Below are 23312 nucleotides of genomic sequence, written 5' to 3'. Positions count from 1 at the left end.
TTCGCAGCAGCAGCACAAGCAATCTGCATCGAGAGACATTTGTCATCATTAGCCCGCCTCTGACAGTTGGCACCCGGCACCTCACATCTCCACGACTGGCAATTATGAACCCTTCATCCCTTATTTAGGCGAGCTCGCCTAATTTGATCGCGGGCCATTCGATTACCAGGGCGGCGGCCCGGCCTTGTGTCTCTATGCTCTTTTGTTTTCCGCGTTTAATTTTGAAGGAGAACGCGGGGAAGCGCAGACGAGCATCTCGGGGTCACTGGGCAGATGATTACGGCGCCCACGCCGAGATGGCCGACACCTCGCGGAATATGAAGATTAATACGCTGTTGGTTTTGACCGCAAAAAGCCGGAAGAAAATTAAACTCAGCTCAGCTCAGCGCTAACGATGCAAAATTTGGAGAAACATCCGTTGGTGGGCCGTTTAAAATAATGAGTATTATGGCTGACGAAAAGTGCGGGAAATGTTTTTTGCTTTCAGGCGTGACTCTTCCCCAAAAAAAATTGGGTGGGTCTTCTCAAGTTAGACACACCCACCAAATTTTATATCGTTCAATGAGAGGCTTCATTTTCAAACGTGACGAACAACTTTTTGACAATTTTGCTTCAGTCATCTTTCTTGGGGACATTTTTCAGATTTGGTAGCAATTGACAAAATGCGGAGTTTGTTTTCAAAGGGTTGGCCTAAAACAGATGTAATCATTATGTGCCAAATTGTCCTTAAAATAGACCTAGGGCTAACTTTTTTTTTTTTTTTTAAACCCAGTTCTTTTGACATTGCCCCTAAAATGCCAAAATAAAATGGCTGACTTTGTGTTTTGCAGTGGATTCTTCAGGTTTTTTTGGTTGGTCTACTCAAAATAGACACGCCTACCAAAACTGAAGTTGCAAAATGAAACTTTCGCAATTTTTAAACAATTTTGTGGGACGCGACCAATCACCATTTTCAGCACGAGGGTCGTGTCTGCAAGTTTGGCAAATTTGTACGGTAAAACCCGAAAAACATGATTCATTCGGCCAAATAATGAAGCAATTTCATTGGAAAAGATGTCGGTAAAGACATGAGTACCTTAAGAAATGTGCTCTGAATACAAAGGTCGCTAACAATCCTTCACCCGTCCCAATAAATCGATGCTAAATTGTGCGCTAACGATGAGAAAAGTGCACCCATATGACTACTTTTTTTTTTTAAGGCAAATTCTGCATTTTCCAAACTCTTAATTTGGCAAGCATACATGTGTGAGCCACACTTCTGCTAAATTCATGCAAATGCATGCATGTAATTTATCACAAAGGCTGACAAGCGAAGCATATTGCAGAGGGGGGGGGGGTTGAAGGGCCAAATGAAGCTGAGACAATCAATTACGTTTCTTAATTTACACTTTCGACACCTTTTTGTGTTTAGATAGAGAGACCCGCATCCCAAAAAAAAAAGTGCACGTATGTTGGTAAAAGTTTGCCGTGTGTCTCACGCGCGCGTGCTTGACGTGAGCCTCCGGGCGACATGCAGAAGAGACCCAGCGGTGGAGAAAATAAATGAATGGACACAAGCCAAAGGGGGTCCGGCAAAATTAGCCGGCCTCCTGCAGAGGCACCATATTGCCGGGGAATAATAATAATAAGTCTAATAACAATAATAAGCCGGCGTTATTAAAAAAAAAAAAAAAAAGGACCCCACTGACAATCTCATCATGTGACAATCAATATCGTAACCCACGAGATTATTTCTCACAGCGGGAACGTCACATCTCGGACACGTTTAATCTGATTTAGGCAGAAATATGTCAATTTATTAAATCCTCTTAATCTTATCAGCGCATTATTTGTTCTTTAAGGATTAAATTATTAAAATTAATAACATGTCAGTCAAAATTGACCGCCATTGCTGAAAAGACAAAGTCAAGAGATTTCAACTTGTTTTTGCATTTTCAATATTAATTTAAATATTTGTTCTTTCTCAAGTAGAAAGAGCGCTACGGGCAATACATAGTAGCTACTATTTTGAAAAATCGTACTTGGAGTTCTTATGAATTTTCTTTTATTGTTGGGGGGGGAAAAAACATGAAATTGGGTGGGCATGTTTATCCTAACAGTTGGGGAAAAAAATAAAAAATTGCAACATCTGAAATTGGACAGGAAATTGCCCGTTATGTTTTGGGTGTATTTCCGCGGTTGACACTTTGAACAACTGCTCCTAAAAAAAAAAAAATTCTCAAGTGAACACCAATGGGAAGCGCGTGTCCCAGAAAACAAAATGTCTTATTCCTGTTCAGACTTTGCTTTGTGGGTCTACTCAACATCGACGTGCACACCAAATTTAAAGTCTCCAAATGTTGCCAAATTGCCCCTTAACACGGCCTTTTCAAACCAAAATGTTTGACTTCCAGCTTTTTGAGACTTTTTTTGTGGGTCTACTCAGAATAAACTTGCCTACCAAATTTCATGATGCTAACTAAAAGAGGCTTCAGCGGATGCATTTTAAAGTTCTTTTGCCAAGTTATCAAACTGCCAAATTGCTAAAAAAAAAAAAATCTTTCACCAAAACGGCTGCCTTCCTCTCTGAAGACTTTTTTTTGCGGGTGCAGGAAAAGTTGGAGGCTCCTACGTCACATTTGGGGTCACTTTCAAACCACACATTTGAGTGAAATTTTTAAAAAGGACTGACCAATCTAAAGTGTTGAAAACGGCCAGCGCTCTTTGACGATACGACGTTAACGGTTGAGTAATCACGCCGTTTTGGGGGTCTCCTGAAAAGTGAGGATTTCGAGAACTCCGCCTGCAAAATTGTAGGACTGAAAAATGTTGTTGATTTCAACATATATGCAAGAGCGCTCGTTGCAACCACAGCACCTCAGGCCACTCTATAAGCACGAGTGTTGCGGTCAAAAGGGGGAATTTCCCGTCAGCGCGTCTGACCCCGGAGTTGTCTGCCATGTTAACAGGACAATCACTCTTCATAAAGAGGAAAATGCCAAAGAAAAATGGCGGACAAGAAGCAAAGACGCGTCCTGTCCAAGCCGTGGAAACAAAAGAGGCCTTGAAAACAGGGTCACATGGGCCGCTAAAAATTTGGGGGGGTAGCTAGACAGCAGGAGACGCCATATTGATTTATACAATAACGCATAGGTCAAAAACGGGGCCCGAGCTGGAATCACAGGCGCATATATCAGAACGGAGGGGCCTCCTCGTCCTCCTCCTTCGGCAGGCACGCAAGCAACAATGCTCACAATGTTGTCAAGACGATTGCGCTCAAGTGTGCGAGACGACCGCACGGAAGGGCCCCACGGCCGGCGACGCGTTTACAAATCAGCACATGCTTCAGATTAGGAGGCCATAATCTGGGCAAAATCCCCGCGCCGGTATCACGCACGCGGCCGGCGACGGGCCAAAGAGCTTGCGGAAGAGCCAAGGCGAGAAGCGAACGCTCGGGAGGTTACTGTATGCCGACGTCGCGGCGTCGCTCGACGGGAATGTCGGACGTGGTCTGCTTCTAATAAACGTGGCGGGCTGCGCCGCAGTGGGAAGGAGGATGGAAAAGATGCCAATAAGGGAGTCCACTTTACAGTCCTGTGTGAGAATGTTGTATGGGATTCGAAAGTGAACGGCGACAAACAATGTGGCTAATCTACATGGATGGAATTCTTTTTCCTTTTTTGGGGGGGTTGGGGGGGGCTAGTTGTGAATGACAGCGAATAGCATGGCCATTTCTCAGCGGATTTACATGCGGGAAAGAAGAAAAGTCTTAAACGGGATGACTTTTACTTGTCTCGCTCGGAATATTTATTGGTTCCAAACGATCAGACCTCAAAGACATCAAAGGAGAGATTGTGACATGCGAAGATGTTACCGCATGGCCCGATGATCGTAATTTACAAAGCGGGCAGTCAGATTTCGAAATCTGTGCGTGCCCTATTGTGTTCGCAGCCACTAGGGGGCACATGCAAGTTGGAGCCATCTAGCCATCCATCTCCAATACTTGTGTCTTTCGTCTCTCTTTATTCTGCTTTCAGTTGACGTGCTTTTCAATCAAAGTCAGAGATGGAGGCCGGCGCCGCATGCGAAAGACGTAAAAAGATTTAGTGCAAAAGCAAATCCGAATCAACAAACTCGCATTCAAAGAGATTATGAAATGCACATGCATGCGTGTGTGTGTGTGTGTGCGCGCATATATATATATATATATATATATATATATATATATATATAAAATTAATCGCTAATAATTTGGGATAATTCATTAATCATTTGGAGACCGTTTGAATTTGTTCAAATCCTCACAATTTCTGCCTCTCAACAGTAAATATTCCCAAGATTTCTGTGGTCGGCCTCTATCAAAGCAGATTTGTACATATATATATATTTTTTTTTAATCTGTGTTGAATCAAAATTTGCACATCTGCAAACATCTGATAAGCAACCATTTTTGCCAAATTTTTGATATCCAAGCAAGTGTATCTTTGGTGTTTGATTTCTGATTGTACATTTTTCCGCATTATCTGAAATAATGTCTTGTTTTCTTGTTACAGACAGGAAATGAATTTAAGACAGAGTAATCAATATATAAAATTATTTAATAATTTGTACCCCTAATATAAATATATATATATACCAGAAAAAAGCACGTTCAGATATTAAAATAAGTAATATGCACAATAACCACTGCATGTGGAAAATAAAATTTGAAAAATGTAAAAACGAAAAGGAAATTTGTTTTTTCCTAATTCTTTAGAGTGGAGACAAATGAAAATATAACTATTGGAAAATAGTTTTGAAATAATGATACATGACAAATCATTTTTTTAAACGTATATTAACATTAAACTGCTTGCTTCATATGAACGAAGTGACGTTTATGAACTAAACTTTGCATGCCACAAAGCCACGAATGCGCCAAAAATGAATTAAGAAAAATACTGAATTACTAGTACCAAAAATAATAATATTAAAAAATAGCAAATATCTAAATCTATTCTAAAGATTGCAGAAAAGTGAAGCAAAACGTTATTACAGGAATATAAATGATTTCCTAAGCTAAACACAGCAGCTGTCATTTCAATAATTCAATAAAGTTCATTGGAGGAAAAAACAAGACAATCCAGAAGGGGGCAAAAAAAAAAAAAATCATAAAACTGCACGCAAAAAAATAAATAATTATCGCCCCGCCCCTCGCCCCCTCGCGCGTGGGAGAATTTTCTCGCGCGTCTACATGTACTCTCTGTGGCCTTGATGAGCCTTTCTGCTCTATAAGCAGCCGCCGACCCAAACGAGCTGCCGTGACGCAACGAGCCGCCATTGGGCCAGCCCACCGCCAGCTCCTCCCTTACAATAAAGCCAGCGCGCGCGCCGCGTGCGTGTGCGTCGGACTTTGTGTGTGCGTGCGTGTTGTCAAACGACAGCAAACACCGCGGCGGTGCGCGCCGGCAGAGCACATTTGCACTCCGCGCAAATCACGCACGCACACTTTCCTTTTGGCGCATGACGGAGGGGGAACTTTTCACTCTTCTTCTTCGTCCTTTTCTCAGTCATGTTAAGTCGTGAGGAGTGAGCACCGCGCGGCCGTCCCGGAGCTCCGACCCGGACGCCATCCCCCCCCCCCCCCACCCGTTCCAAATCGGGTTGCTCCTCTATTTTTTTTTTTCTTCGTAGAGCGTGGCCTTTTCTCCTCTAAAATTGGCTCCCGTACAAACCGCCGCGTTGGATCCGTCGGCGTACTGCGAGACTCCGGTGTACAACCCGGATCTCTGCCCCAACATGATCGCCGCGCAGGCCAAGCTGGTGTACCACCTCAACAAGTACTACAACGAGAAGTGCCAGTCGCGCAAGGCGGCCGTGTCCAAGAGCATCCGCGAGGTGTGCAAGGTGGTGTCGGACGTGCTCAAGGAGGTGGAGGTGCAGGAGCCGCGCTTCATCAGCTCGCTGAGCGAGATGGACAACCGCTTCGAGGGCCTGGAGGTCATCTCGCCCAGCGAGTTCGAGGTGGTGCTCTACCTCAACCAGATGGGCGTCTTCAACTTCGTGGACGACGGCTCGCTGCCCGGCTGCGCCGTCCTCAAGCTGAGCGACGGCCGCAAGCGCAGCATGTCGCTGTGGGTGGAGTTCATCACCGCCTCGGGCTACCTGTCGGCGCGTAAGATCCGCTCGCGCTTCCAGACGCTGGTGGCGCAGGCGGTGGACAAGTGCAGCTACCGCGACGTGGTCAAGATGGTGGCGGACACCAGCGAGGTCAAGCTGCGCATCCGCGACCGCTACGTGGTGCAGATCACGCCCGCCTTCAAGTGCACGGGCATCTGGCCGCGCAGCGCCGCGCACTGGCCGCTGCCGCACATCCCGTGGCCGGGCCCCAACCGCGTGGCCGAGGTCAAGGCGGAGGGCTTCAACCTGCTCTCCAAGGAGTGCTACTCGCTCAACGGGAAGCAGAGCTCGGCCGAGAGCGACGCCTGGGTGCTGCAGTTCGCCGAGGCCGAGAACCGGCTGCTGCTGGGCGGCTGCCGCAAGAAGTGCCTGTCGGTGCTCAAGGCGCTGCGTGACCGCCACCTGGAGCTGCCCGGCACGCCGCTCAACAACTACCACATGAAGACGCTCGTGTCGTACGAGTGCGAGAAGCACCCGCGCGAAGCCGACTGGGACGAGAACTGCCTGGGCGACCGGCTCAACGGGATTCTATTGCAGCTCATCTCGTGCCTGCAGTGCCGCCGCTGCCCGCACTATTTTTTGCCCAACCTCGACCTGTTCCAGGGCAAGCCGCACTCGGCCCTGGAGAACGCCGCCAAGCAGACGTGGCGTCTGGCCAGGGAGATCCTCACCAACCCCAAAAGCCTGGAGAAGCTCTGAGGTAACCCGGCCGAGCGAGCGACTTTATGACCTTATTTTGGGGGGGGGGGGGGGGGGGTGCGCCTTTTGACCTGCGCCACTCGCTTTCCACACGCATAAAAAATGCTTTCATATTTCCAACAAACCTTTGACAAGACTTGAAACGCGTGGACATTTGATACTGTAAATGTGTTGTGCTTCCGGTGAGATTGTGAATGTTGGTGTTTTTTTTTCTTGATGTGCTAGAAAATCAACTTAATTTATACTTAGCCTCAATTCAATTTGTACTTTCTTTTTCCCCTTTTTCTGTTGCAAAGTTTACATTTGAGTGTAAAGCATCTGTTAAAGAAACATTCCATCGATTTACTTGAATTTTTTATTTAAATAACCGTTTTATTGGCTGTTCTTTTTAAAAAAAAATACTTGTTCTGCCACGATTGCTTTTTATTAAATGACAACCTATAAATATAGTAAATATATATGACGGTAAAATTGAGGAAAAGAAATGCACTTGAACTACACTGGATTATAACACATGTGATCTGTTTGTTTGTTTGTTTTTTTAATTGTCATCCACTTAATTTAAAAAGCTAATAAAACCAACTGTTATATATGTATTTGTTCGTCGTCGTGCTTTTGTTACTAATGTGAAAATCAGAACGATAATATGATTTTAAATCACCCATTCAAAAGCGCAATTTATATTAAAATAAAAAAACACACACATATTTGTATGAGTTACCTAAAATACATCCACGCCATAAGTGTTTATTTTGGCAATTTGACATTTGTTGCGTCAGGCGTGCAAACGTGTTGCAAAGGTTTGTTTTGAGGGAGGCGTTGCGTGTGCGTGTGCGTGTGCGCGTGCGCGTGCGGCTGACCTTGGGGCTGAGCCCCTTCAAGGCGGGGTCGTCCTCGTCCACCTCGAAGTAGATCTCGCTGCCGGTGATGGAGAGGGTCCCCCGGGCCACCAGGCCGGGGGCCACCAGCTGGGCCGGACTGCTCAGCACCACCGGGCCTGCGCCTTTGAGGCGATAAAACACAGCGCATCAACTCGATTCAGTGTTAAAGTAAAGAAATAAATTAAAAAAATAAAATAAAATAAATAAGTGTTATTTTTTCATTATACGTTATAACGATTCGTGTAACCACCACGTTAGAACAAATACAGAAACAAAACGAGTATTTTTTAAACCACTCAGAACACACTTTAATTTTCGGAGATTGACAATTCAAAAACAAAATGTCCATTTTTTTGCACAACGTTCAATCGCCACAGTAAGAAACAAATCATCAAAGATAAACGTGCAATGAAATTAAATCTGTCACCACGAACTAAAAAGTGTGTTTTAATTTAGCAAAAAACATCGTGTATTGCAAACCTTTCAACAATACAAGCAGACACCAAATAAAAAAAAAAGGGATACAATTATAATTTTAACATCAGTCAGGGCAAACTGTGGAGTTTATTTTTGTCAATGTCGATTCGTTATTCATAAAACAAAAGAAATGTAGTCTTGCAAAAGTTGTAATCTATACGTATTGACATCGTCACAAAAATACAGAAACCAAACGCAACAAAATACATTTATATTGAAACATCAGACCAACACAAAAGTAGTACGTTTACGGGTAATTTTTTAAAATTAGGGTGCATATATATATATATATATATATATATATATATATATATATAATTCTATAATTGTTTTTAATTCTGTGTGGAAAAAAATAATAGAAATGTCGTTTTGTTTTGCATCCAGTCACCAAACGAGAACGTAAAAAGGCACAGGGAAAAATGATTTGTATAAAATGTATTAACTTCTCAAATACGACAGACAATTTGGTTTGGATTAAACATTTCAAAACACATGGACATTTGTATTTCGCAATAGGTGCCACGAATTCACTTAACCGCGATTGACACTTTCATAGTTGTGATCTCATTGCATAATTTATCCCCCCCACTCCCTCCCGCCCCCAAAAATGCAGTGTGCTGCAAAATGTGCATCATCAAGACAAACGAGCACAAAAAGACGAATTCGCCAAATTATTAGGAACAGCCCCACTCGGCCTGTCACTGGAAAGAAAAACAAAAAACCAAAGCAAAAAAAAAAAAAAAAAGCATCTTGTCACATGTTTATTGTTCCCCGTGCGGGGCCCACGCGTGCTCGCAGCCACGCATGCGTGCAGAGGCAGGAACGCCAAAACTGAAACGAAATGCGGATCTTGATCGATCCTTTCAAGTCAAGAGGAGCCACTTGAACGCATCATCCGTCTTCATCGGCGTCCACAGGCCAATTAGGAAGACACACTCACACACACGTGCGCCGGTGCAACGTTGCTGCAGGATCACGCGTGGGCGTGGGTCACAATCACGCACACGCACACGCACACAAACAGGCGAGCGCACGCACACGCACACGCACCTTACACCCAACCCGCCTGCGCGGCGCCTCGACGTTATCAAACCTCCCCCCCTAGTTACCGTGTTTGGTGACGTCATCGCGAGTAATCCGATTGATGGCAACCAGATTATTGTTGTTGTTGTGCGTGTAATAAATGCGTCGTATGGCGACCTAAAGAGGCGCATCGCGCACGCATGCGCCGATCGGTCCGTTTCTTGGAGCGCATTGCAAGAAGAAAGAGGATTATATAAACATTTTAATCCGACCGCCCCCCCCCCCGGAGATCCTTTCATAATTAGGCGATGTGGCCTTACAATGTTTACATGGGAATAATGAAATTAGGGACACGTTAACGCGAGATTTAGGTTCAAACAGCCTGCAAAATTTTTTTTTTCATTGTGGGATGAAAATTGGGACATTTTTGTCCGGTTTTGGTGAAAATCATTTTCGGATTATTACCCACAAGGCGTCCACACGATAATAAAAGCGTTATCGTTAAAAGAAACTTCATTTGCATACGCACACACGTTGGACACTTCATTAGGTACAGGGTGTGAAGAATAACAATACATTTGTGTGCGGTTTTTCCTCGCATCAAACATTTCTAATATTCTAAAAAATATGAATTTAAAAACAGATTTGAGGCCATGCAGTGCAAAGCACAATAATACACCGCATTTCCATTTTTGCTGCAGGTTTCAATTGACTCGCTTTAAATTTCAAAACTCCTCAAAGATTTTTTTTTCCAAGAAAAATGAAATGTTCGTATTTTTTAGACAATGTTATTATTCTAACTAACAAGGTAATGTGGCTGATGATTAAACGTATAGAGCGGGTGAGTGACCCGCTGACAATTAGTGTGTATTCGTGTGTGCGAGTGTGTGTGTGTGTGTGTGTGTGTTTTCCCTCCTAACAAAAATAACAGGATGTTGAAATGAAAAGTAGAAGGAGCTTTTGTATTGATTTTGTTCAGATAAACCTAATAAAGAGTCCCAGTGTGTGCATATGATTTGCACCCAATGCTAATTCTTCCAAATAATTACAAAATAATAATCCTCAACTAAAAGAGAGAGTATTAGAGTGTATTCATCAAAAAAATAATCCAATACACGCAAAGATTTAGGTCTGCTGAAACTATTTCTTAAAAACCTTTTGATGTTGCAAGTAAACATATCTCTATTTTAAACATTTAAAAACCTTTAAACCGAATATTATGACATTATTTTTTTATTAGTTGAAAAAAAAAAAGATTTACAAAATTTGCAAACACCCCTCCCCCAATTAAAATGATTGACCTGGCAGTGAAAGAAGCTAAAATGTCTTCCCACACACTCAATTCTTTACATTTCAAAACTCACACACACCCTCATTGCTTTCCAATTCAATACAAACCAAACTGCAAAAGCATAAAGTGTGTTGCATGAGCGGGGGTCACCTCTCACTCTTTGTCTAACATGCCCACTAATGTGATACCTTTAGGCGTCCGTGCACATGCCTGCATAATATTCCGACCTTAACCCTCCACATTAAAAGCGTGTCGAGTTGTTGGGTTTTGTCAAAATCTCATGCCAGTGCTTTCTGTGTGGGGTGTGAGGTGGGGGAGGGGGGCGATGGTGGGTCCTATAATCACAGCTGTCTCAAGATCCTGGAGCCCTCAAGCCTGGCAAGGATGGCGTCCCAGATCTCTCATTAGGCCTCCTCATGCCCGGCCGGCCCCGCTACCAGAACACAAAGCTCATCAATAGATCCGAAATATTTGCATTTTGCACAAGTAGGAGGGAGACAAACTGACAGCGGACCTTGAGAACCGCTTCAGGAGTCTGAAACTGAATCGATGTTTCTGCTTGTGTGATGAGAAGCCAAAGAGGGGAATGCTCAAGTGCTCAAAGCGAAGCATCTTTTTTAAAAAATTGTTTTTGCTTCGAGGGCAAGATCATTAAAGGCAAAACTTGCCACATGTTATGCTGACTGGTAAAAAAAAAATAAAATAAAATAAAAATAATGTTTTGGTTTTACAGTTTTTAGGGCTGACCAAACTCGACATCATCTTGAATTTGTTTACAGTAATACATCCCACAAACAATTTCATGAGAGGAGGGGAGAATATGCTCAACATTTGTGTTTATGTTGCGTTTGCATCCATTCGAGTTATTAAGAGAGAAAATCAAACTCTTGTGCTGAGGCCAAACTTGAAGGATTTGACAGCATTTGGGGATGGCCAACACGCGTGCACCGAGCAGCGGCTGACTCGCGTCCACACCGAGAAGCAAAAAAACAAGAGCAAGTTTCATCAAGCAGAAAATGGAGCAAACAATTCACCGTTCACACGCTTCGCTACTGTGACTCAAGTGACATTCTTCTTTGGGGCACTCTTGACGAAAACAAAAAGGTGAATTTGTCTTAAGGGTGGAGGCAAAAAAAAGAAAAAAAAAAAAAAAGAATGTGCTTGCCACCCTGTGCAAGAAATACATTGCAGCCCAATGACAGGGGGGGGGGCAATTTAAGCATATTCCAAGGGCGGCTAAAAATTTGCCCCCGGGCTGTAGATTGGACATCCCTATATATATATATATATCTATATATATATAGATATATATTTTTTTTTTTTTTTTACTGTATAAATACACACACACACACACACAGTATAAGGACATTTGACATTCATAAACTAAATATTTTTCAATAGCATTTTAAACTTTAACGAGACCCGCAACATAGCAGGCGGGTTAGTACCTGCCTTGAAAGTTTTGCACCTGGAACAAATTAGTTGCAAGTCCATCGTCATGGGAAGCATTAATTTGAAGTTTTGAAGTCCACAAAAAAAAAAAAAAAATCGTAGAATTTGTGTACAGAGGCGAGTGGACACACATTAACATTGTACTAATGCTACTGTATAAAATTAAATAAAATAAAAAAAAATCAAAAGAACTGTTTGACTAATTTTGAGTAATGCTTAACCCTCTTCTTGTGTTTCCTTTTTTTCCACTTTAATCCAAATGTGGAATTGACAAATTGACCCAATTATATTTTGGGAGTTCAAAGCAAGAGGATTAAAAAGCAAAATAATTTCAAGTTTCGTTTTGCGGTGCCTTGAGACACAAGTTGAATTCCTTTCATGACCACGCTTGTCAACTCATCTCGAATCGTCCAAAACGACGCCTCGAGGTGCCACTATATCATTCTATTTGGACAAGTTAGGCCTTCTTAATTCTTAACAAAGCAAAAACTTCTGCGTTCAAACTCAATCAAGGATGAAAATACGCAATTTGCAACTTTTACCTTCCGGAGACGACCAAAGCGCCGCAAAATGCGAGGAAAGGCAGCTTCGTCACTGCTTGACTTCCAAGTCTCAATTTGATTGGCTGTCATCTCGTTGTAGCGCTCTTACAAGCCACCGGGGGGCACATGTCCTCGATAACTGCGAATTGATCATCCCGAAGAAGAAGCGGCAGCCGTGATGCATTTGTGGTCCCGTCGTTCTTTCGTCGACGGCATCTTTCAGCACGCGTGTGTCATTTTGGTTAAGCACTTCTCTTTTATAAGACATCGAGTAATCGGTTTGTTCATTCGAGGTTGGCGGGAACGAGTCTGGCCTTTCCGTCACCCCGTCCGTGAGATTGCGCTGGCACTTTCAAGCGACTGCTTTGCCAAGACGAATGTGTTTGTGTGCGCAGAGGCCTCATTCCCGCATCTTGTCTCACTTAACATAAAAAACGTGGACAAAAGTATTGGGACACACGCCTGTAACGCATCGCAAGAAGAAAATGTAGAATTTCAACAGTTTGCGCTCTTCCAAGAAGACTTCCTACAAGAGTTGCACGCTGCCTCAACATTTGGTACTGTTTTTCTTCAACTTTTATGTGCAATATATTTGAATGGAATCATTATTTTGGGTGCATTTTTTCCTCATGAGCATTCTAACTTTATTTTAATGTTGGTTACCACGGTGGATTTCTTTTGTTTTTTTAAGTGTGAGCTTGTTTTAAAGTTTGAGATGCACTGATAGAAGGTTGCAGGGCTTAAAATTAAAAAAAAAAAAAGTCCACCTCAACATATTTGTGAGTTAAACTGTACTCGACTACACAATATTGCCACCAAACGTTGCAAAATGGTTTTGAAACGTTTGCTCGGAGTCACCTGACCGGACCGTGCCCGCTGATTGGCAGAGTGAAGGTTTATCACTCCGTCGACGGAACCGTTCGTCTTTCCTTTTCGAGGCAGTCTAAATACTAGCTAATGGGTTTGTAATTGCCTAGAGATGCCACAAGATGGTGACAAAGGACTACTTTAATTTAAATGAAGCGCCTCAACTCACTTGAAATTCTTTCCCCGGCACCAAGATGCCACGAGGTGGCCCCAAAGCGAGACCATTGGTGAGTTTTTCAGCGAATAGTGGCAGATTGGTGCAGATAAAAAAATGTTTTTAAAAAGAATATATGCTGAACCGCTTGCATGTCGAGACTTTCTGCATTGTCGGTGATTGCGCGCTGCGCATAACATGGAAATGCCATTCGCCAGGATTATTGAAATGAAGTTCAGGGGCAGCGAAGGCCCGAGTGGCCATCAAAATGGATTAAGTGTGAGCTTCGATGCTTTTGTTGTGGTCTTGAAAGCATCGCAAAGTGTAAATACAAAAGACGCCGATGAAACGCAGTCTGCAAAATGGAGGCGACGCTCATCAGCTGAAATTAATTGTTGTTTTCTCGCCGCACCATCAAACGGACAAGAAGTTGACGGGACCAAGACGATGTCGCTCGCGCTCGTCACAGCAGGAAGCGGCGAACGTCTCGCGCAGCTCGGCTTGGCACCGCCACGCTTTGGACGCCCGCTGAAAGCTCAACTTTGGCGAACGCTTGTAAAGCCACGGCGGAGCCTCGTAAAGCCGCCCGCGACGGCACTTATTATGGGATGTTCCGGCGGCCTCCGCAGACTCCGTGACAGGAAGTGCTCGAGATTCAGTTTCAAAAGTTGACGGTTGCAACGATGAGCCCAAAATCACAATTGGGTGGCCTTTCTCGGCTTTCAAGTCATGAGTCAGATTGAACTGGGTAGAAAATGCTCAATATGTATCTTGAATAAATCTCAACACAAATATAATATTCAAACATGCTTCCCAAAAAAAATATTAAAAATAAGAACAACAAAAGGCATTTTCAGCAAAAGGGAAAATAATGACAGATTTCATTTTGTTTTTCCAAATTTTTGTTCTGATCTCCATTACTTAATGGAATGATAAAAGTGAAACCAATTTTTGGCCGCCGTGCGTATGGTGTTAGCATTAAGCTAGCAAAGACGACGTAGTCATTTTAAGGACGTGTCGTGAAATTATTTCATGTTTAGTTTGACGGTAAACTTTGAACACCTTAAAGCCTGTTTTTTTTTTTAAGAATTTTTCCGTGTCCGCCAACTACGGCTTGTTGGTAAGTGAATTTATTTGCTTCTACCGATATATTTATTGAGAGCGGCTTAAATATTGTCTTTTTCGCAAGACGCAACATCAACAATTTGCTCTCCATTCAGGAAACGAAGATTTGAATTATCTGAATGATGACTTGTTGCTTTCTTTGCTTTTGTTTTCGTTTTTGTTTCATCTGAGCCGCATTGTGTTGCTTACTTGCTCTTACATTTTTCTGCCCATGAATCCGACTCGGCGAAAACCGACTTACCGCCCAAGTTGTCGGCCTCTTTCTCGTGCAGCGGACCGGCAGAGTCGTCGTCTCCCTCCAGAACCAGCTCCGTTTCGGGGCTCGGGCTCGAAAGACTTTGGCCGGGGAAGACCAAAGTTTTCAACTTGACCGGCTCGTCCTCTTCTGTCGCTGCCGAAAAAACAAAACTCACAATGTGAACCACTTTGGCAAATATTGGCAACAACGGCACGATTAGTAGAAGTTGCCGAAAAAGTCGTTTTATATGCACAACATGAGTTAGATTTTTTTTCCCCGTATTTTAATTTCGGGGGTCCAGTTGTGAAGACTTCCCTAATAAATTGACCACATTAACAATGTTTCCACTCGACGCTTGATATCGTCAATTCTATTTCATAAAAGCATCACAAGCGTGAAACTCTCCATTGATCCGCCGTTCCGTTTTCTGTTCGGAATCTAGAAAACGAATGTTAAAGACTCAAGGCTGGCGAACAAACGACCGCGAGCAGCACGACGCCACATGCCATGGCGGCTGAACGCATTTGAAGATCACAAGTCCATTTTGCTTTTATGCGCAGACAAGGTCAAGCCTGAAACACACGTTTGCGTGTTGAAAGACCAACGGCTCGCCGTCGATTAGCGACGCGGCTCGCCGTCGATTAGCGACGCGGCTCGCCGCTTTCGGAGACGTGACAAGAGGAGAGGCGGAACACGCAACACAATTAGGCGGTACCGGAGACGTCAACGTCGTCATCTGCCTGCCGCTCAACGGAGAGCGCGGAAAACAAAACAACCGCCAAGACGGCGGGATGCTCGCTGTTTGAATTTGTTTCATGTAGGAAAGAAAGCCGACTGCAAACACACACGCAGACATTTTGAACATCTTAAATGCTTTTTATTCTTCATTTTTTAAAAAAATTTTATAATTTGAGTGACCCCACACATCAAGGCAGAGCGGCATCCGATAATCACATCAGGCCTTTGCTGACTTTGGCAAAACGTTGAAATGTGCGTGATTGTCAGCGTGCAGGCACCTTGCATTGCTGAGGTCACGTCGAACAAAACAAAACAAAACGCCCGCTTCCTGCTCTGTCTTGTATCTGCAGCACGCTTGGCAGACGGAGGGAAGCCGTTTTAGCATTTCGCAGGAACAAAAAAACAAAAAAAAAAATGCCGCCATCGGCAGGAGATGAAAGTGAAGCGTGTCATTTTGTAAAGTATCCCGCTGAAAGGCTGATGAGCAGACGTGCCGATGTTTGGATTGGCGCGTCGGAGCGGGAGGCCTGACTAGACTAAATAAACCCGGCTAATTCCGACAAGCGCGCAGAAATCACACACGTCCGCCGCTGCGCGCCCGCAACGCAATTTTGCAATTCTCACGGAAAATAGAGAGCGTGTGCTTTGGAATCATCAAAGAAGGCAAAGGAATTCCATGCGTCCAACGTTCGCTCATTTCAACAAATTAACCACGTGGGGAGGAGATGCAATCAAATGTTTTACCAGCTCTTTTTAATCAGGAATCGGGAGTCGGGGCTTGACGACCAATTTCTTTTATGACGTGACCTCAATTTGTACGCAAGTCAGAAAAATGTGTAGGAAGATACTTTTAAGCAAACCGAATTATGGAATTTCTTATAAAAAATTTTTTAAATAATAAATAAATAAAAAATGTAAAAATAAATAAATAAATAAAAAATGTAAATAAATAAATAAAAAATGTAAATAAATAAATAAATGTAGAAAAATAAAAATCCGGAATACTGCAGATTTTGCAGGCCCAAGCATACCACACATGACCTCACGCATACCTTCACTTGTGTTGACAGCTTATTCCATTTGCCTACAGCATAACAGCCAAATGCTGCTTCACCGTGTTTGAACGCTTTGAACTCTGAGTTTTCTTAATCAATCCACAAGACATACATATACGTTTTCAAAAATGTAGTCCCCGCCTCCCAAAGACGTATTTATACGTCTTAGCCTTTTTGTGTCATAGCGCCGTGTTTTTATAGCATTAGAACACGATATTCTGTCGGCCTCGCAAAATCAGTTCAAATCCAGAAAAACGCTGGAATTGAGGGGTTTCCTCGAGTGAAAATTTCAGGGATTAAAAGAGTTAAATGTATTTGAGACCCAATAAAACACCAGAACGTAACAAAGCCTCGTTTGCATTTTGCCCGCCTACACCGTCCGAAACGGGTCGAGGCCAACAAACTTAAATATTAAAAGTGTTCCAAGCAAATATCTTCATGCGTATGGGGAACGCAGACTACGCTCGAGTCATTTGACGCCGTGGACGGCGACGGCAATCTTCTCCCGTGGACGACTGTGATTTAAACAAAAAGTTGTTCAGGGGTTCGCTCGCTCCTCGGTATGGAACAGATCAGACTTAAAAGGCTTTCAAAATATTGTTCTCTCAAGTTTATATTCTTTCGTTTCCTGCACTGCCGAGCATGCAAGCGATATGTCGGCTAAAGTTACACACACACACACTGTGCACGGTGACCTCAAAGGGAACTCAAAAAGGCGCTTTAAGTTTTGGGAGCTTGCGCAGGAATTATTCTGTTTTATGTCTCCTGCTGTCAGATCTCTGTAAATAACGGGGCGGATTCGCGCAAAGCATTTTGACATCGTATGGAATGCGAGCGCCGTCGACGACGTAAATATCAAAAACGCTTGCTTAGGTTTGCATCGCTGGCCTTGCAAGCGGAGAGCCAACGAGCGGTCCGCAAAGGCCGCCGAGAGCGCCTCATGACTTCCCAAAATCGGTTTTGAGCCCTGCCAAGAGATTAAAAAAAAAAAAACGTCTCGTACTTCCTGTGATGCAAAAGCGTCGGTTTTGAGCGCTCGGCAGTAAACATCATAAGGCTGATTTAGGGAGGGGGGGGCGGTGTTTACACAGCGCTTCCTCTCAGGGAAATCTTCATTGATGCGCTGTGTCGTGACTGCCGGAGGTTGCAAAAATGTTCTCATCCAGTTAAACACGAGTGTCGGATTTCGCTCACGCGTGACCGTTTTGTCCAACACAGCCAATGGGAGGACAGAATGAGCTGCGAGGAATTGACGCCCACACACACACACCAAAAAATTTTGAACTGCCGATGGACGCTACAAGATGGCGCCAAAGCACCTTTTGACAAAAAGAAGCTCTTCATCTCAGTTCAACATAGTTGATGACACCAAAACTAGATTTTTATACTTTTTGAGAGGAAAAATCCAAACTGCCAAACGCTGAACCACAAATAAAGTTGAACGTAGGCAAGGCAATTTTTTTTTGCTTTAGCGCGTTTCATACGCAAACAAAGAAGTTCATTTGAAAACATTAACAAACAAAACAGTTAAAGATATTTAAAGTAAAGAAATTGATTTTAAAAAAAGCTTTAAAATATCTTAATCAAAGGGATTTTTAACTTGGATTTCAAATAATTTACACTTGGGCCTGACTTCACCTGCTTTTCACCGTTTGCTTGCAACATTACAGTAATCACATTTTTTTTTTGGATCATATAAAATGCACGGAATGAAATTCAAATCTTCACAATTGTGCACCGATGATCGGCCAAAACAAACCAAATGATGCAAAAGGAGCAAACCGTTTAAAAAATGGGCAAATATACTTTTCAGTTGTGATTTTCCACTTGATGGGTGGGCGGTCCTTCGACAGACCCAACCAAACGCATACAGACATTCCAAATTAAATTCCCCGTCCGACATCAGATCACCTCGAGTCTGAATGGAAGCCGAGAAAGGTTGGACGCACTGCGCGGCACCGAACAATCCGTCCGTCCGGAGCAATCAGCGGCGAGCGAGGCGACGAAGACGCTTCTCACCTGATTGCAGGCAGCAAGGACACCCGCAGGTAAAACACCCCGTTAAACACTTGGATCAATATTAACGTGACTTCCATTTCATGCTTGCCCGCTCCCAATCAGCCGACAATATACTCCCGACGGCGGGGCGGCGGGTGCAACGGGGCGAGCTTATTTCAGGCCGACGGCGGCGACACCAAATGTGCTGGCTAAGCTGCCAATGCGGCTGATGGACAATGAGATCGCACACGTGCACGTGCGCAGTGCACCAAAAAATGGATGACAAAGGTTACGCGACTGCGCTGATGCTGGATACAATTATTTGTGAAGATTTTGCTCAAACGCAGCAATGACCGACCCTCTTGGACTTAAATTGTATTATTATTTCAACCAATTAATCACTTTCTGGAGGCCTCAATATGACAAGAATGCATATAAGGGACGGGCTCTGAGTGGCCCCTTTGAATCATTTGAAAAATATAAAATTGCTAGCCTGAAATCCATAAATATAAAAATCCATTTAAAAAAAGAAATCGTTAAATTTGCAAATCTGCGGGTGGTGATCCACGACTGATTGATTTTGATTTTATAAGCAGGGTTTGACTGTCGTTTTAAGTTGCAATATCACCATTCACCATTAGATGGCAAGCATGACTCAGATTTACTTTTACTGCCCTATAAAACAACATGAGTGGACATATGATTTTGCGTATTCTTTTTACAGATTTGTAATGATATGCAGGAAAACTTTACCGTCCCAATTACAAATTTGAGTTGAGTTGATTCTTGTGGGGAAAAGAAATGCACAAAATGAGTTCATGCACTTAATGGTGGTTTTGTGCCATCCTTGAATGGTACATTTCATACAAATGAGCCATTTTGCGCTTGGAAAAAAATGTTTTAAAAATGACAACGTGGTCATTTGGTTGCTTGCTTTAAATCTCTTAACCTGACTGGCAGTGAATGAGTTCAGTGGCCCGAGGATGTCATGGAAGTATTATCACAACCCCGCCAAAAACGTACTCAGTGGCGCCCCCTGAGAAGTCTTTGTGCAATTTCCAACCAAATTGGCGTCGTGTCAGTCAAAACAAAGCTCCAAATGACGGCTCCTAAAAAAAGGCCCGACTCTGAAATGCTCGTCTAACAAAGTGCTCAGTGGCAGCTTGAAAGAAGGCACAAAGCAGTACACAATCTCAAAATAACTCCTTTGAGTGCGCACAACAAATAAATAAAGGGAGGCGGCGCGCTCTTAATGTTCAGGAGAAAACAAAAGGCGACGCTGAGTCTGCGTCAAAACAGACACGGGCCACTCACTCACTCAGCCGAGTGTTCTTTGTGCGAGGGAATAAAAAAGAAAAACAATGTGGTCCACATCACTTTCATTCCTTCAAGCGAGAGGGGGAAGAGTGACGCGTGCTGCGAGCGCCGCCGCCGCCCGTCTGCTCTTCTTCAAACGGCAAAAGAAAAAAAAAAATGGCGGCTGATACGCGTCTTGTCATATCCTGCTGTCAAAGCAGAAAAAGGCGGCATTCTTTTTGGACAACGCGCCGTTTCTCCATGAAAGTGTGGATGCGATGGCGTCGGCAGAGGCCACGCCCACCTCGGAACCTCCGCGACCTTCGGATAAAATACCTTGAGCGCGACAAAACGAGTGCTGCCGAGTGAATGTCATGCTAACCACGTGAACTGACGCGGCGAGCAGCCACGAACGCGTCCTCAGAAATACTTTTCAAGGTGAATCCTGGAAATGAGCATCAAACGGAGATGCAACAAAAAGAAATAAATAAAAAAAGCTAGATTATTTAGCGGAGGACGACAGCTTCCGATTGGATCTTACTTAGGAAAATTCCGCCAAAGTCCAATTCCTGGAATTCACCCAAAATGGCAGCCGTCCTATTCCATTTAATACAAGACTCTTTTTGTGCGTCCCGTTACCTGAGACACGTCGACCAAAGCTCTCAAGTGAGAATTGGAGATGACGGCTTGAAGAAGCCAACAGAACCGCAGCGCCGCCCGACACGTAATAAACTTTGCCCACAAATCCTCCCACGGTAGTTCAGCGTTAAAAGTTCTCGACACGGCTTTGCTTTTTAATGTTGTCGCATTCCAAATTCTGGCGGTAAAAGAGGAAGGCTAAAATCATCGTTGTAGCGATTTCATTTTATCGTCACAATCGCTCTATCTTGTCCAAATGACACGGAAGGCTTTCTTTACGAGCGCTTCCATCGGCGAAAGCGCCAATTTTCCGCACCACAAAGTACGCGTGACATCATAGTGAGTTGTCTTTCAAATCGGAATCTGACTGAAGCGTTTTAACAATTAAAATCCGAGATTAAACGCAGACGGAGTTGCAGGTGACAAATGTTAAAGCCTTGGGGGAGGTCAGCGCTGCGACTTTCGGAGTTGCTTACTCGGCAATCACGTCAATTTACTGGCAGGCCAAATATTCCTTGGCGGACGACGTTCGAGCTTTCTTTGCCTGACGGATGTCGACATCACAGAGAGCCCACGAAATTAGCCAAAGACTCCGATCAAGCAACCCTCCAAAAAAAAACATGCACACACAAAATGAAGAGCAGACGGCACAATGATTGCTCGGACGGACCACCTGCAGCGGAGGCGGCAGCTGCCATGTGTTCGAGTTGGAACCCAAAGTCACCAGATGACTTCGTCGACTTCGCCAACGGTCCTCGCAAGATCGGCTCCAGTCCACAACGTTAAAGTCAAGGAAGTTTGAGCTGCACCATTGTGGGACTAATAAAGGACATCTTTATCTTTATCTAATTGATTCAATTCATTGATCAATCTGTTGATGAATTGATGATTAAGAGTTTTAAAAATAAGTTGGATTGACAGAACAAAAAAAATAAATGAAAAAAATGCACAAACGTAAATTAAGAGCAGTTACTGCTATGGTCCGAAACAAAAAAAAAAGAAGGAAAATGGAGAATTTTCTCTCCCAAGTAGAAGTAAATTTTTGCAAATGTTTTATTTGGATTCAACACAAAAATAAGTCTGCTGGAGGTCGACAGAAATTGGAAAATTCTAAATTTTGACGATTTGGACATTTGAAATTTAAACTACACTGATTTGTTTTTTTAAGTCAAATTTATTTTGTCAAATGGTCGCACAAAATAAAATCATGCCGATCAAATAACATTTTTTAAAATCGACTTTAAAAAAATGTGTCTTCATCCACATGGTTGTGTCAATTCAACGATAACTTTTGTCGGTGTACCAACCAAAACGATTCACTGATTATCAAAAGTGACGATCGATTAATTTGATAACGGATTGTCCATTAATCAATTAATCGTTGCAGCTTGAATGTTTTCTTTTTGGGGAAAAAGCAACCTCAATCATTTGTCTGCTTTTGAAGAACACAACCAATTGCTTCAGTAATAAATATATAATAACATATACTTCTTCAATCTGCTTCATAATGAAAGTGTGATAGTTGAAACAACACTCTTGTAAAATTGTAATTTGGCCCTTTTATTGTTCTGCAACGTTAAATGTGAATATCCAGGCTGGCTATTTCCAGCTGAAAGAAGGTCGAAGGGTTAATGTTATTAACTTCGGAATCAATACGCTCATTCTGCCTTTGCGATTTAATCACACGGCCAGAAGGGCCGTTTAATAGCAGCGCTTTTGCGTAAAAGTCAGTGTTGCGTCAAGTACGAGAAAAGTTGACCCAGAGGCCAAAATAAGGCCGCGTCGCTTTTTTTTTTTTTTTTTGATGCCGATAAAAACACCAATGAAACTCACACGTCACGTTCAATTGTCAGGCCTCAAATAAATGCATTGCACGACATGTGGCAGACACGACCGCTCATGATCAACGTCACCTTTGGAGAAGACAAATTGTGTGCGTGAGCTCACCGTACTCCTGCAGCGTTTTGCACGACACGTCCGAGTGCGCCGAGCCCAGCGGGTTCCTGACGAACCGCCGCCTTCGCCGAAGGTCGTCCTCCCAGTAGTCCAGACGCCACAAGTCGTGAGGCGGCCTGCCAAGGAAGGACGCCAGCAGGTAGCGTTAAGCAACGGGCGCTCGTCCAAAAAACAAAAAGTCAGTCCGAACGAGATTCCTTCGCCTCCCTAATTTGGAAGCAAAGGTTCGCTCAACTGGAATTGTTCATTTTTCTGCTGGCCACAATAATTCGATCTATTGAAGGACACTCAGGGCGTTTGCGTCTGGCTGCAGATCACATTAATTATTAAATATTATCCAAGAGGAGACTGAGGGCATCTACTTCCCATTGGCTACAGTAAGGAGACAAATTATATCCCAAGGATTGAAAGACAGAACAAATGGGGGTAAACTGAATATTGGTTGATAAATACAAAAATTGTAGGGAAAAAGTAAAAAATGCCCCAAAAAAAGTCCCACAAATGTTAACAACACAATTGCACCAAAAATTAGTGGTATATATTAAAAAAAAAAAAAAACTAAATTACAAACATGAAAAAAAACAAATATACACAAAATAAACACCCAAAAAAATAAGAAAAATATTTGTATGGAAAAATATACTAATAAGGAAGAAACAATTGAAAAAAAGTAAAACTCAAAATAAGAATGAAAAAAAAATTGTTCGTCTCAACCTACAACTGACTTATCATGAACTATGTTG

At 43.1% G+C, this 23312-nt stretch overlaps 2 protein-coding genes across 2 annotated transcripts in view; one reads left to right on the top strand and one right to left on the bottom strand.

The window, feature by feature from the left end:
* nbeab (neurobeachin b) overlaps window positions 1-23312 on the bottom strand; it is a 157394-nt gene that overhangs the window by 56934 nt on the left and 77148 nt on the right. Inside the window, exons 37-39 of the mRNA XM_088301559.1 lie at window positions 22561-22685; window positions 14891-15040; window positions 7698-7840 (exon numbers count right to left, since the gene is read on the bottom strand). Of these exons, the coding sequence (XP_088157685.1) occupies window positions 7698-7840; window positions 14891-15040; window positions 22561-22685 (418 nt within the window). The remainder of the gene's footprint in view (window positions 1-7697; window positions 7841-14890; window positions 15041-22560; window positions 22686-23312) is intronic.
* Window positions 5360-7433, top strand: mab21l1 (mab-21-like 1). Its single transcript, XM_088301558.1, has one exon. It carries the CDS (start codon window positions 5758-5760, stop codon window positions 6835-6837), a length of 1080 nt encoding a protein of 359 aa, XP_088157684.1. The 5' UTR covers window positions 5360-5757; the 3' UTR covers window positions 6838-7433.

Source organism: Idiotropiscis lumnitzeri, chromosome 7 (genome assembly GCF_059441095.1).
Source record: "Idiotropiscis lumnitzeri isolate Australia: NSW breed Sydney's pygmy pipehorse chromosome 7, RoL_Ilum_1.0, whole genome shotgun sequence".
In the NCBI taxonomy this organism is placed as follows: Eukaryota; Metazoa; Chordata; class Actinopteri; order Syngnathiformes; family Syngnathidae; genus Idiotropiscis; species Idiotropiscis lumnitzeri.
This window is presented reverse-complemented; position numbering and strand designations above follow the sequence as displayed.